The sequence below is a fragment of the Aythya fuligula genome, chromosome 3 (assembly GCF_009819795.1).
Source record: "Aythya fuligula isolate bAytFul2 chromosome 3, bAytFul2.pri, whole genome shotgun sequence".
Taxonomy (NCBI): domain Eukaryota; kingdom Metazoa; phylum Chordata; class Aves; order Anseriformes; family Anatidae; genus Aythya; species Aythya fuligula.
Window position 1 is genome coordinate 68801510 of NC_045561.1, and position 13250 is coordinate 68814759.

A 13250-nucleotide genomic window follows, 5' to 3' on the forward strand; every position below is an offset into this window, starting at 1 on the left:
CTGAAAAGCAGGAATCAGACTCCTTTAGACAAAAAAAAAAAAAAACAAAACTAAGTACAGTGTCAAGAGGAAACTACACTCGTAGTCAGCAAGTTGTGATACCAAAGCACTAAGCTCCCTCAACTGCTTGACAGATATTTTACCAATCAATAAAGACTCAAGTCAGACAGCTATAAAGAAGCTCCATCAGTTTCATCAGGACAAGATTCTAGTCCCCCTGAGATACATGCATTAAGCATTCAAGGATTTATAAGGTCCCTAACTCAAAGTCCACTGACCCAGAAAATAATTTTCACTTTTGCTCATAATACTTCACAGGGTATTTCTTAATATACTTGATTCTACCAGGAGATAGCACGGTTAGGAATTTACCAGTTAGGTTCCTATGTGTCTTCATAGGCTGGATATGGAAGTTTCTCTTCCAAAAAGGAAATGGAGCTCTCTCCTTAGAGAAACAACAAAGTAACTGGATAACAACACTAGTGAAACTATCTTCTCTTCCCATTTAAGTAGGGAGCATATAGACACAGAACAGGAAACCTAAGAGGCCTTAATAATTTCTGCCTATATTTCTGCCTTAGTTCTAGATCTGTAGTAGAGTGCAATCCTTATAAGCAAAAGAAGCTAAAAAGTAATGTTTAAGTTCTCAAACAGAAATCGCACCAACGACATATGTAAAGTTATAAACCATATTAGCTGGGTTATCACTGAAGCTGGAGATCTCTCCTTGCCTACAAGCTATTGTGGAAAGATCTCATCAGGGTGAGAAAAGGTGCTAAGTCTCAAAAAGCAGGCCACATTTGTTCATGTAGGTTTCAGCTTCTACTTACAGCAATTCCACTTCACACCTTCTCTAGACACAGAGAGAGAAGAGTTCCTTTGAAAGTTCATAGTACTCCTTGGGTAGAGGTCTTACCACACAACAAGTGGATTCAGTGCTATCATCAGGAAAAGCAAGTAAAAATCAAGGATCTCAGTGTATGGTAAGAAACCAAAGGAAGGAAACTGGTCTCAGGCTTCAAGAGGAGATCTAATATTTGGTTACTCAGGGCCTCACAGATAGCTGAAGGGAACCTCTACTATGTCTGAAACCTGGTAACTTATATTTGGCATGAGCAACAGTAAGTATAATCCATAGCTGAGCCTGAACCAAAAAATAAAGAAAACAAACTGAATGTACACAAACCTCTGGAGAATTCCAGGATGTCTGCTCAACAGAACAGCAAGGCCTTATTAAGAGGGACTTATTAACAGAGAGAGATCTTATTAACAGAGACTAATCACTAATGTTTGGTTTGGAATGGTGATATGCTCTGTTAGAAGACACACTCTCTTTCCTCTCAGCTGCCAACTGCTGATTTACATATTGTGCTGATTTCTCACTTCAGCAAAAATATCATTCTGCGACGTGAGTAAGAAGCAAAAGAACATATCTGGTAACCGGAGGTGACAGCCTTAAATTTCAGAAGTGGCAGACATCTTTAAATGGGGAAAATAAGAATAGGTTGTTTTAGCAAAATGAAAAAAAAAAAAAAGGAAACAGTGCATCATCTTGTTAATTCAGATACCACAAAACCTAGTATGTAATGAGAATTCAAACTACAAAAGAACCAAAATTAATTAGCAGTCATCTCCAAAAGAGGTCACAAGAGCAACACTTGACTATTCTCAAAGCGTGTAAGTAAACAGCAAAAAAAATACTTTCATTTGTGAATACATCACATAAAGATTAGGCTGTGATCGTTCTTCTGCTCATACAGAGAAATCTCTTGATGAGAGGCCAACTCTTAAGTCAATGCCAAGTTGTGTTACACAAAGAAATGTCTGCTTTGGAACCCTTCTCTTACATGAAGGATCAATGACTACGGGATCCTGATGGGTCACTGCCAATGTAGTGCTGCTTCATACTGGTGTCCTTCATCTCTTCTTGCCCAGTACAAGAGTCACTGTCCCACAGCAGAAAGCAGTGCTGAGGGAGGCAAGTAAACATATCCCTAGTCTTATGCAAGATCTTGACAAAAATTACTGCAGCTGCATCATGAGACTGCAACACTGTTACCTGAACACTTTCACGGAAGAGAAACAGTAAATCTGAAACTCCTTGATCTGTTCCAGACTCAGCAAACATCAAGAAAAAAGATTGCAGATAAACAGAGAGATTATAAATATATTAAAAAAAAAAAACGGACTGAGATCCAATCCCTTGAAAGCCTTGCTAAGACTTAAAGAGTGGCTCTTGAGGAAAAGCAAGACTCTTTATCCATGTTCTTCAGGAAAAGTAAAACACCACACTATCTTACACCTCCAAAGGAGATTAAGGAATAGCACTTAAAGAGAAAGGAAATTTTGCATGCTGTGGCAGTTCATGAGAGGCTCAGACTGAAATAGCAATCACTGCCATATCATGCTGTAACTCTGATGTTCATAAAAGATTAGCAAAACTTTTATTTATTTCCAAGACTTTTTCCACTTTCAAGCACACACACACAAGTTAAAAAGGAAGTTTACTGCTCAGATGATTGTTATGACTAATAAACAGGCTTAAAATAAAACCATACCAAGAATATGTTTGTAGAATGACCTTGTGAAGTAAATGTTCACCAACTGCCTGTGATTCAGAGCTAGTCCCAGGATCTGGCCTGCAAAACGGAAGTAGTTCAAATGATCTGGATTTACAGAAGAGTTGCTGTTTGGCTGGAAAGTTGTTCCTGTAAAATAAAAATATTACTCGTTTCTTCATCATCATCATCGTTATTATTAAACTGAAGTTTATATTTGTTGAATAAGCTAACCATCTAAAAGCACAAAGTTTTATTTTGCAGTTCTGGAAAATTGGTGGGGTTTTTTGTTTGTTTGTTTGTCAAAAAGACATCAGAAGGAAATGTATTAGAATGCAATGCCATCATACTGTCACAATGACACTGCTTAGCCACTCTCCAAGGCAACACTGAATTAATTATCATCAGCACAAGGATAACAGTCACGATCTGCTAAACTTGTCTTCCATCTTGTTGTATTTTTACATGCATTTTTTGCTCACTCTAATGGCCCACACTTTTACCAATTTGTACACGTGCTCAAACAAAGGATCAGACTATATTCACTTTCTTCCACCTGGCTCCAGCCAGATGCAGACAAGAGATCATCCTGTCCTGGTCTCCTTGGAAGAGACATCCCTGAACTTTTAACTTTCAGAAACTGATCTATGCTTCTGCAGTTGACTGATATCCTTACCACTTCCTAAGACTCTGTAAGGTAGAGAGCAAAACATTTATCACTGCTGCTGATGTGAAATCTTTTATCGATAAAGATTTGCTGTGCATGAAGCACCCAAAAGACAAAAAGTCAAATAAAAGGTAGATGCATGGAGATCAACATCTGGTTTTACCACAAAAGTGAACTGCTTGACTTTGTGGTTCTAAAAAGAAATAAAGTAATATCTCCACAGTTCCGTTACAACTGCAAAAGAAAGGAAAACATTTTCTATACTGCTATCAAAGTGTTATGTCCCTCTAATACCAGGCAGAAATAGAATGGAATCATTAAACAGCATGGACTCATTAAAACTAACAACTCACTGTCCTCTTGTGAAAGAAGAGCAAAATTATGGAATCCTCAAATTAAAAATCATTCCTATTTATAAAAATGTATGTTGAACAGATCATTTCTCTATATATGAAAACAATTCTGTCAGTCTCACTTTTTTTTTTTTTTTTTTTTTAAGTAGCAATGTTACATCCTGCAATCAATTAAGTGAGTCTCACATTATTAAGATGCTTTTATGAAAGATGCTCTAAAATCAGAGAAAAAAAGGACATACCATCAGCTGACTGGGTAAATAAGGCATAATCTGGGTTAACTATTTCACTGGATAAAATATCAAACCACTCACGCACCACACCCTGCCCCTGCATGTCAAAAAAATAAAATATATTAGTATCTAGAACTTCCACTGGGTAGTTAAGCTAGGTAACTACATTTCTTAATAAAGCATAAAAGTTATTTTGAGCATGGATTTAATTCAAAACAATACTCTTGAAAAACAAAATTAGTATTGCCATATATAGCAATAAAGGAAAACCATGACATTTTACCTACCATGCCCTCTTCTCCATGAAATCGCACAGCAATCCCTTGCTTTAGTTTTGCACAATTTGCTTTAGAGACAACTTCACAGCTACTCCTAAAAATAGAATCTGAATACAAAGAGCCAATTAATTTTATGTCTTAATTCATTTTATTTCAATATATTTCTGTATTTTTTAAGAGACACTACTCTGTTTCTAGCACAATACCTCTGTGAACCAGAAGGATGTCATTTTCATTGACAGGCCTGTGCACCATGTCTGAATCTGGCTGCCCCGAATGCAGATGTTCATAGAACCATTCACAGCGATCTTTAAATGGCTGCAAAACAAGAGATAAACCACATTACACAGATGCATTCAAATGCATAATTCCTACCTCCTAAGCACAGCTAGAAAACACCGTTCCATCTACGCATCAGGAAGGACTTTTTACTGCATGAGTGACAGAGCACTGGTACAGGTTGCCCTGAGAGGCTGTGGAGATGCTCAAAAACCACCTAGAAATGGTCCTGGGCAAGCAGCTCTGGGTGTCCCTGCTTGAGCAGAGGGTTGGACCAGATAGCCTCAACTCCAGAGGCCCTTTCCCACCACAGCCATCCTGTGATTCTGTGAAAATGGTTATGCACACCATTGATGCATTCTGAGATGTGCAGAGAGTTCCTCAGTACTACCTTAATAAGCCATACAGTTTTTTGGGAAGTGGAAAGGACTAGACTTGCTGAAGAAAGGCGAAGTGCTTACTGAAATCTGGGATGCAGAAAAACTGGACCATCAGCTATACAGAAGTGGCTGTCAGACTACAAAACCCCTAAGAAAAAGACCACAAAACTTTCCCACATTAAATCAAAAAGTGAATTTAGGTTATCAATACATCAATATTTTACTTAAAAAAAAAAAACAAAAAAAAAAAACATCCACAATTAACCAATGAAACAGTACGAAGTGTAATAGTACAACATTTTTCACTGAAGGAGCTGCCACTAATTAATTATGGCATAATCAACTAATAATGGTGTATTCACCCTGTGGTTTGTCTCAAAATTGAAGTCACTTAAAGAAGAGTGTTTTAAAGCTCAATTTATTAGATGTAATTAAGTGAAGTTAACTTTCGATTATGAAATTTATGTACAAATTGGACTTTTGAGACACATTTAACACTGGTAATCTAAAATGAACTTGCACATAAATTTTTAAGAATTTAAAGTAGAGAAGTCTGTATGCCCCATGTCTATTTAATCTGATCTTTCAGCATCCCAGATTCAGAAGCACTGGAGGCCAGATTTTGTTCTTCCATCCCCCCCAAGTGGATGTATTTACTTGTTTTTAAACCAAATTACTCTCTTTATATTCACAGAAATTTTAACTAAATATCTATTGACATTTACCTGAGCCTTTATGATGTGCATAAATCTGGACATTAGTTCAGGACACTCGAGAAGGAAATGGAAGTGATCAAAAATTATTTTGGGATTTCTGAAAGAAAAATAGTTGAGGTTAGAAGCCTATTAGTCAGAGATCTAATAATAATGCTTCATGATACATTAAGTCTACATAAAGAGCCAATGCAACTAGTCCTATAGAACAGTTCCAACAGACTATCTTGTAATGTTTTCTTGTTTCCAAATGACTTGTACTACCTCATCCTCTGTACACGGAGGATATAAGCAGCTCTCCAAATAGAAGACATGGTTATAAACTGGGTAGGTCCCTGAGAAACTGAGAACAGCCAAGTGTGCTAAGATGGTGACTTCTCTAAGAAGTCATAAAATACATGAGGAAGAATCAAAGTTTTTATCTGCCTCGAAATAGAAGACTTTATTTGGAACAAAGAAAAAGAAATAATTTGATTATGAAGTTTGAAGTACTTTGGACACACACAAAAAAAGAAACTCTCCATTCCTTGAAACTTACCGGTTAACAAAACACTTAAGGACATCATCATGCTTACAAACAAATTCTATAAAGCGAGGCGATGTCATCCTGTTCAAAGAAAATCATAAGATACTTCTGTTTAGAGAAATTGAGAAGAATTTGAATTACATACAGTGTTGCATTCTCCTTTTTAATAAAATGCTATGCAAATAAAAACTGATGGTTTTAACTAGTCAATCATTAAATTAAATACTCGGCAGCATTAAGATTTCATAAACCAATGGAAAAGGCAAAAATGCCAATGATCAAGACAATCAAGCAACCTGCCAAGTACAAAGTTCAAAGTAATGGAGATGCACAGCTTTGCATTGAATCATTCCAGCTTTCAGTACAACAAGGGAAATGTTGTATTGAAACATATATGGAAGGACTAATATTATATGCACAATACACATTATACATTGTTCTATATTCTTGTTCATTGGGTAAAACTCCCACCACACACCTTGTAATTATAGTAAATGAGGAAAAGAGCGAGGAAGAAATAAAATTACAGTGAACTCATTAATAATGGGGGGCAAGGTGGAGTTTAATGGTTTCTTAAGGGAATAAAACTGCTTGCCATGTAAGCATCTTGTACACTAGTAGAGGAGTTCATTTTCTCCTCCTATGTTTGGAGAACTTGGTTGCAAACTTTACACCATTTGTTTACATCTGTGTTCTGTGCTTTTCAGAAAGAAATACTTAATTAGGTCCTTTAGTGTGTGTGCATGAGCTAACGAATACTTGCAGCCAATGCTAAAACCCTCTCATCCATCCAGTGCCTAGAAAGGTTGTGAAAAATGGCACTTTAAAAAGTACAAGATAGCAACCCTAGAAAACCTCTGAAAAATTACTAGAGCTCTGCAAGTTATTAAAAAAAATTGACTACTAAACCAAAAAGTCTGAAAATAACTGTTCCACACATCAATTAAGATAAAACGAGCAGCTCTTTTGTATTAAAAAAAAAAAATCATAGAATCATAGAATCATAGAATCATAGAATATCCTGAGTTGGAAGGGACCCTTAAGGATCATCAAGTCCAACTCTCGACACCGCACAGGTCTACCCAAAAGTTCAGACCATGTGCCTAAGTTCACAGTCCAATCTCTTCTTAAATTCAGACAGGCTCGGTGCAGTGACCACTTCCCTGGGGAGCCTGTTCCAGTGTGCAACCACCCTCTCTGTGAAGAACCCCCTCCTGACGTCCAGCCTAAATTTCCCCTGCCTCAGCTTAACCCCGTTCCCGCGGGTCCTGTCACTAGTGTTAATGGAGAAAAGGTCTCCTGCCTCTCGACACCCCCTTACGAGGAAGTTGTAGACTGCGATGAGGTCTCCCCTCAGCCTCCTCTTCTCCAGGCTGAACAGGCCCAGTGACCTCAGCCGTTCCTCGTACGTCTTCCCCTCAAGGCCTTTCACCATCTTCGTAGCCCTCCTCTGGACACTTTCCAACAGTTTCATGTCCTTTTTATACTGTGGTGCCCAGAACTGCACACAGTACTCGAGGTGAGGCCGCACCAGCGCAGAGTAGAGCGGGACAATCACCTCCCTTGACCTACTAGCGATGCCGTTCTTGATGCACCCCAGGATACGATTGGCCCTCCTGGCTGCCAGGGCACACTGCTGGCTCATATTCAACTTGCTGTCTACCACGACCCCCAGATCCCTCTCTTCTAGGCTGCTCTCCAGCGTCTCATCGCCCAGTCTGTACGTGCAGCCAGGGTTTCCCCGTCCCAGGTGCAGGACCCGGCACTTGCTCTTATTGAACTTCATGCGGTTGGTGATCGCCCAGCTCTCCAACCTGTCCAGATCCCTCTGCAAGGCCTTTACGCCCTCATTTGAGTCCACAACTCCTCCAAGTTTGGTGTCATCAGCAAACTTGCTCAAAATACCCTCTATTCCTACATCCAAAAAAGAGCTATTTTCCTTTTCTCCCTTATCCTGTTTTGAAAAAACAAAACTCAGCACAACTCTCCCCTAACTCCAAAAAAAAAACAAACAACAAACAAGTAAAGAAAATCTTCCAGGCAGAGACAGAGTATGAACATTTTACAGACACCACTTCTGGTGTGAGAGATGGTCTGAAAGTATTGAACAACTAAGAGAGGGGTCTTCCCTGAAAGGAGATGAACTCTCTTTACAGCCTGTATGGCGATTGATGGTTGAGATGCAATTTACAAAGAGGAAAAACTTTGTATGCATTCTTAGGGTTTGATGCTGAAAACATTCCTTTTCAGTATACTGACAAAGAATGCCTAGATTCAATAGCACCAGCAAAACAATCATAACAAGAAAATAACCTTAATGTTTCTAATGCTTTCAAAGCTCAAGTGCTAACCCTCTATTTACATTCAGTAACTCGTCAGCCAGCTAATTTTCCATTTAAGCATGAAATGTCTTCTTTATTTTATGAATATTAAGAACAATGGAAAACTATGGGCTCTGTTTATTCTCCTCGATTAAAACAAGACGCTCGAACTTAACAATAGAGCCATTTTCTATCTGAAAAAGTCATTTGTTGGAATTTCAAAAGTTATTTGAAGATGACAGCAGGAACGACTTGCAGTGTTGTGCCATTTAGTCCTATTACTATGAAAACTTCAGTAAAGCAGAATAATTCTCACACTTCTACGCTTCCCTACAAAGTTCTGAAAAACCCTAAAGAAACTCAGAATTTTGGTGTGCTCTACCTTACTTTCCTGCATCCCAAGGAGTCATCCCAGTTATCAATCAGTCACTGAAACAGTTCTTACTCTCCTGGCTTCTACGAATAACAACTCTCAATTAAGCCTACATAGCATTCATGTGTTTTTTTCTCTAATCTGAGTGTAAAGCACACAGAGGGACAGAACTAGTGGGCAAAGCCCTTTAGCAAGTCAGCAAGGTACAGGAAGACAGCCTCAAATTTAATCTTGGTATAAACAGATAAATCAAGGGGAAAAATGTATTTATTCACTTCCATAAACGTTTCTGCTTTTCATTTGGCTGTCATAAATAAGCCTTTATTGTCATTTTATCTTAGTACAGTTTGATAGAGATGTCAACAGAAATAGATTACAAGCAGTTTCTTATTTAAGGTGGAGTAAAATTAGAAGTCAACGCACTGAGCTGTTCCTTAAATGTGCAATTTCCAGAGCATCTTCCAGAATGCCCACGGAAGGGCATACACCAGACAGACAGCACTGGCTGATTTGAAAACTTTTATTTCACTACATGTGGCAGAGAAAGTAAAATCCTTTTAGCAGCAGGCAATAACCAAGAGTTGTCATGTTGCAGGTACCTCACTTCAAGATTCCTCAGGTAGCTGATCACACCTCCACACCTTCCTACTCCTCCACTCAAGAGGGTCAAAGGATGTTTTCATTCACTTGACAAATATAATCCCTAACTAACCTGGACAGACTAAGACCTCAGCTACAGTAGACACTACTTTTTTTTTTTTTTCCTTTTAAACCAGACACTGATGGTATCAAACTTACGTAAGCTGTGATGTTTGCTCCACACAATATAACATTTGCCAACGTGTTGCAGAATTCCAAGCCAGTGTTAGAGATGAAGGGCTGCTTATTATAAACTTCTGCAATACAGGCAAATGAGTTCTGTCTCAGCTGTCATTTTCATATACAATGATAATCTGCATGTTTTCTGAGCTCAATGATAGCTATTGTTGAATAATCACATTAAACTTAGGGATATTTTCATTTTAATAACCAATAGCGGAAACAGCTCAGTTTCAGGTGACCAAAATTACATTTCCTGCATGTATCCCACATGATTAAAAAGAGCTATTAGACATTCAATATGTATACTGCTCCAATGCTGTTACTTTCATAGGTAGCAGCAATATGCAAAATTTGCTGTGCTGTTCGGTGCCATTAAAGCAGAGAAAAAAATAGACCTAGTGAATGCATTAGGAAGTTCATCCTTGAGTGCCATTAATATCATCTGGTCAGCACAAACGTTCTTCCAAGAAAGTACATCTGATTCTAAAATTGTAATAGTTTAGTTAACAAACAAGATCTTCCTTACCCCTGAGGCATCTGACAGGAGCAGCACATATAAAATGCTTGAATGACAGCACTTAGCCTGTTTGCTGTCATGGAGATAACATCCTGGCAATCAGCACAAGCTTCCTGCTTCCCGGCAACTTCATATGTTTTCGAGTCCCCTGTGTCAGTGGATAGCTCTTTTGTGCTCTCAGTTCCTGCAGTGGCAAAGGAAGGAGTAGGAGTAGCATCCTGGTGATCTGGTCCTTTTTGCTTCAGCAAAATAGAAGTAATGTTGGCAGAGTCCCTTTTGTTTTTCATCAGCTCTGTGGCTATAAGAACTAGCCATTCATCCAAAGAGTGCCAGAGCAGTTCCAGTGGCTGCAATAAATACATGCAAAAAAAAAAGACAAAAAGGAGCATGTTCACATTTGTTAAGACGATTATGATGTCATTAATATTAAGGCAAATAAATTTCACGCACATTTAAAAGCTTTAAATGATATTTCAGAAGTCAAGTTAGAGATAAGACTCAAATATTCATTAAAAAATCTTCTTGTAGCCACAGAGCACAGAGAATTTCATATATACTGAAAACAAGGTAGAGATGTAGTAAAGGTAAAATAATTTAGGAAGAGTGAAACACCGAACTGCTTAACACAGTTTGGTCTCACTGCTGTTACACAGCACAGTACTGCCAGACAGTTGCATTCAAGCAGAGACAGTAATATACACATCTAGTTTTAAGAATAAGAGCTTATCAGGTTTTTTTTGTTGTTTTGTTTTTTTTTTTTTTAAGGTCCTGGTCAAAGAAGTTCACCCCACAAGGTGGATGGATGGAGCAAACCCTAGACAAAGCCACTGAGATTCAGATTCATGCACATGTTCACTAAGTTGTGCTTTATGTGTAGAATAAGATCATACAGCTCTTTTTGATAGCATCCCAGATATCTCAGGTTGGGGGGTCACTAATACCTAGCTTCATGAAATAAAAAGAATTATTAATAGAATCTCAGAGCCATTTTTAAAGTTATGCCTTTCATTTGAACAAAGTCACTCCTTACTCACTAGCACCATCTTATAACCAATATAAATGAAACCTAGCCCAACTGCATTGTTACACATCTGCTCTCAGGTGCAGACCTACTACAGACTGCAAGACCTGCGGCTTTCTTATAAGCATTTCAAAAGCCATGAGGACTGACTGTGCTGCTCCTTAACACTGCTTAAGGGGACATTTCACAAGCATACATTTTGAGTACAGGGAGACTTCTAACTGTAGTCTTCAACAGCATTTCAGAAGCAAAAGTGAACATTAACACAATCCCTTTTTTATATATTACTGCTGCATCAACATTTTACATCAATGAAAGAATTTAAGGACTTATCAGGTATTGGAAAAAATATCTTCTAAACCTGCCTTTAATAGTAGGAGCTATTTGCAGCATAGAGAAATTTAAGTATACAGTATTTGGAGAATTATCAGTATACCTAATAACCAACCATATGTTTTCAGTACACAATAAACGACTTCCCATAAAAGCTGTGTTGAAATTTACTGTTAAATGCTTCCACTGGAAATTTACTGTTAAATGCTTCCATTAAATGGAATGCTTCCATTTTCTCCAATAAGAAATTTGAGGAAAGAAAGACAGCCTGATCTCCAAGACTAGTAGGTTTTGCTCTAAATATATCGGACTACCTTTTGCTTGTACTCCTAGTGACCTCCTGTTAATCTAGGTGATGATTTGAATAACTCCAGCATAGGTACCATTTTCTACATAAACATCTGCCATACAAGATCAAGTTGGCTTCTGTCTTAGACCTATCTGGCATATATGCCACAAGACACAACACAGAAGAATTTCCCTTATTTTCCAAGGGAAAATAAGATTCACTGAATATATGGAAAAATGAAGATACAGCTGTTCTTAATGTATGACAACTAGGTAGAGAAACTAGGTAGTTTTCTACTAGAATATCCCACCTCTCCAAAATGTATTTTCTTCTCCCAATCTTGTCAGATACTGTTTTGCTGCTGATATCCCAGCTTTTACTGCTAATTTTCCTACAGACTTAGTATGCATTTCAGAACTTGCAATTCATTTTTTTTTTCAAAGCTAGTTTTTCACTGATTCTGATCGCAAACTCATTCAGCAGTTTAGTCAAGAAAAAAAAGCCAGTAACGCCTGACTAATGTTTCGCTGTGTATCTCACTTTGGAAAGTACTGACAGAAAACTTTACATGAGACATGAACCAGCAGTCTGAAAGACTTGTTTTCTCCCAGTAAAAACTATCAAAACTGAGATTGTCTAGGACATACATCCCACAACTGAATCCTAAGATTAACAGTAAATCCAATTTAAAACTACTTCCCTTTACAATTTTCAATACAGATCTTAAGTTCAAATCTTTAAGTTCTGCACTGACTTTTGTTTAAATACAGATTTAACTTCTGGTCTGGGTCAGCAACCTCTATGGTTTCTCTACCAGACTGTGCTTAAAAAGTATCTCTGTTCCACTGACCTGCATGTCGCACATGCAAATACTAGCACCAATGAAGGCATACAACAACCAGGTCTTACAGTACCATTGTAATATTTACCAACATAATAATCCAGAGATACAGTGGGGAGTTTTCCCTTCTCCCAAAAGGAAAAGGGAATCACCAGTACCACATTTTCTTCCTTCTTTCCAAGGGAAGAAGTTTAAACAAAAATTGAGCTTCTTAACTAAACACAGCTGGAATTAGAGCATCATCTTTCATGAACTTATCAATACTGCTCTGTTTTAAAAATCATTAGAAATAATCTGATAAACACACCGGACCACCAAATAACTGCAGAAATTTCAAAATACCCTGTTTTCAGAACACCCTGAAAGAAATGTGAATGTTAAGGAAAATTGTTATCATGTAAACTAAGAACCACAGAATCATTAGGTTGGAAGAGACCTCCAAGATCACCTAGTCCAACCTATATGAACTATATAAGAACTGGCATCTAAATTTAAAAACAACCTTCAAAAATTAAATGTCTAAATGACTAAAGCCTAAGGCACATGTTTGAAAGCAGCTAAAAAACAAGAATCTTGTGAGGGTAATAGTAAGCTGGCACATTTTAAAGCATATAGTAATAAAATCAAGAATAACTTGGGGAAAAAAATCATCATCGGTAAGAAAAACAAAGAGATTAAGAATTCAATTATTTCAGTCTATTTTCCGAAGCTAGATAAAACTGAATGATAAGAACTACCAATAAATA

The 13250-nt window shown here is 37.6% G+C and overlaps 1 protein-coding gene across 3 annotated transcripts in view; it reads right to left on the reverse strand.

Annotated features, from left to right (window-relative positions):
- HACE1 (HECT domain and ankyrin repeat containing E3 ubiquitin protein ligase 1) overlaps positions 1-13250 on the reverse strand; it is a 49869-nt gene that overhangs the window by 13389 nt on the left and 23230 nt on the right. For all 3 annotated transcript variants that reach the window (XM_032184634.1, XM_032184635.1, XM_032184636.1), the window contains 7 exons: positions 10030-10367; positions 6000-6068; positions 5474-5561; positions 4296-4407; positions 4099-4196; positions 3821-3908; positions 2559-2708 (listed from right to left, as the gene is read on the reverse strand). In XM_032184634.1, coding sequence (XP_032040525.1) covers positions 2559-2708; positions 3821-3908; positions 4099-4196; positions 4296-4407; positions 5474-5561; positions 6000-6068; positions 10030-10367 — 943 coding nt within the window. The remainder of the gene's footprint in view (positions 1-2558; positions 2709-3820; positions 3909-4098; positions 4197-4295; positions 4408-5473; positions 5562-5999; positions 6069-10029; positions 10368-13250) is intronic.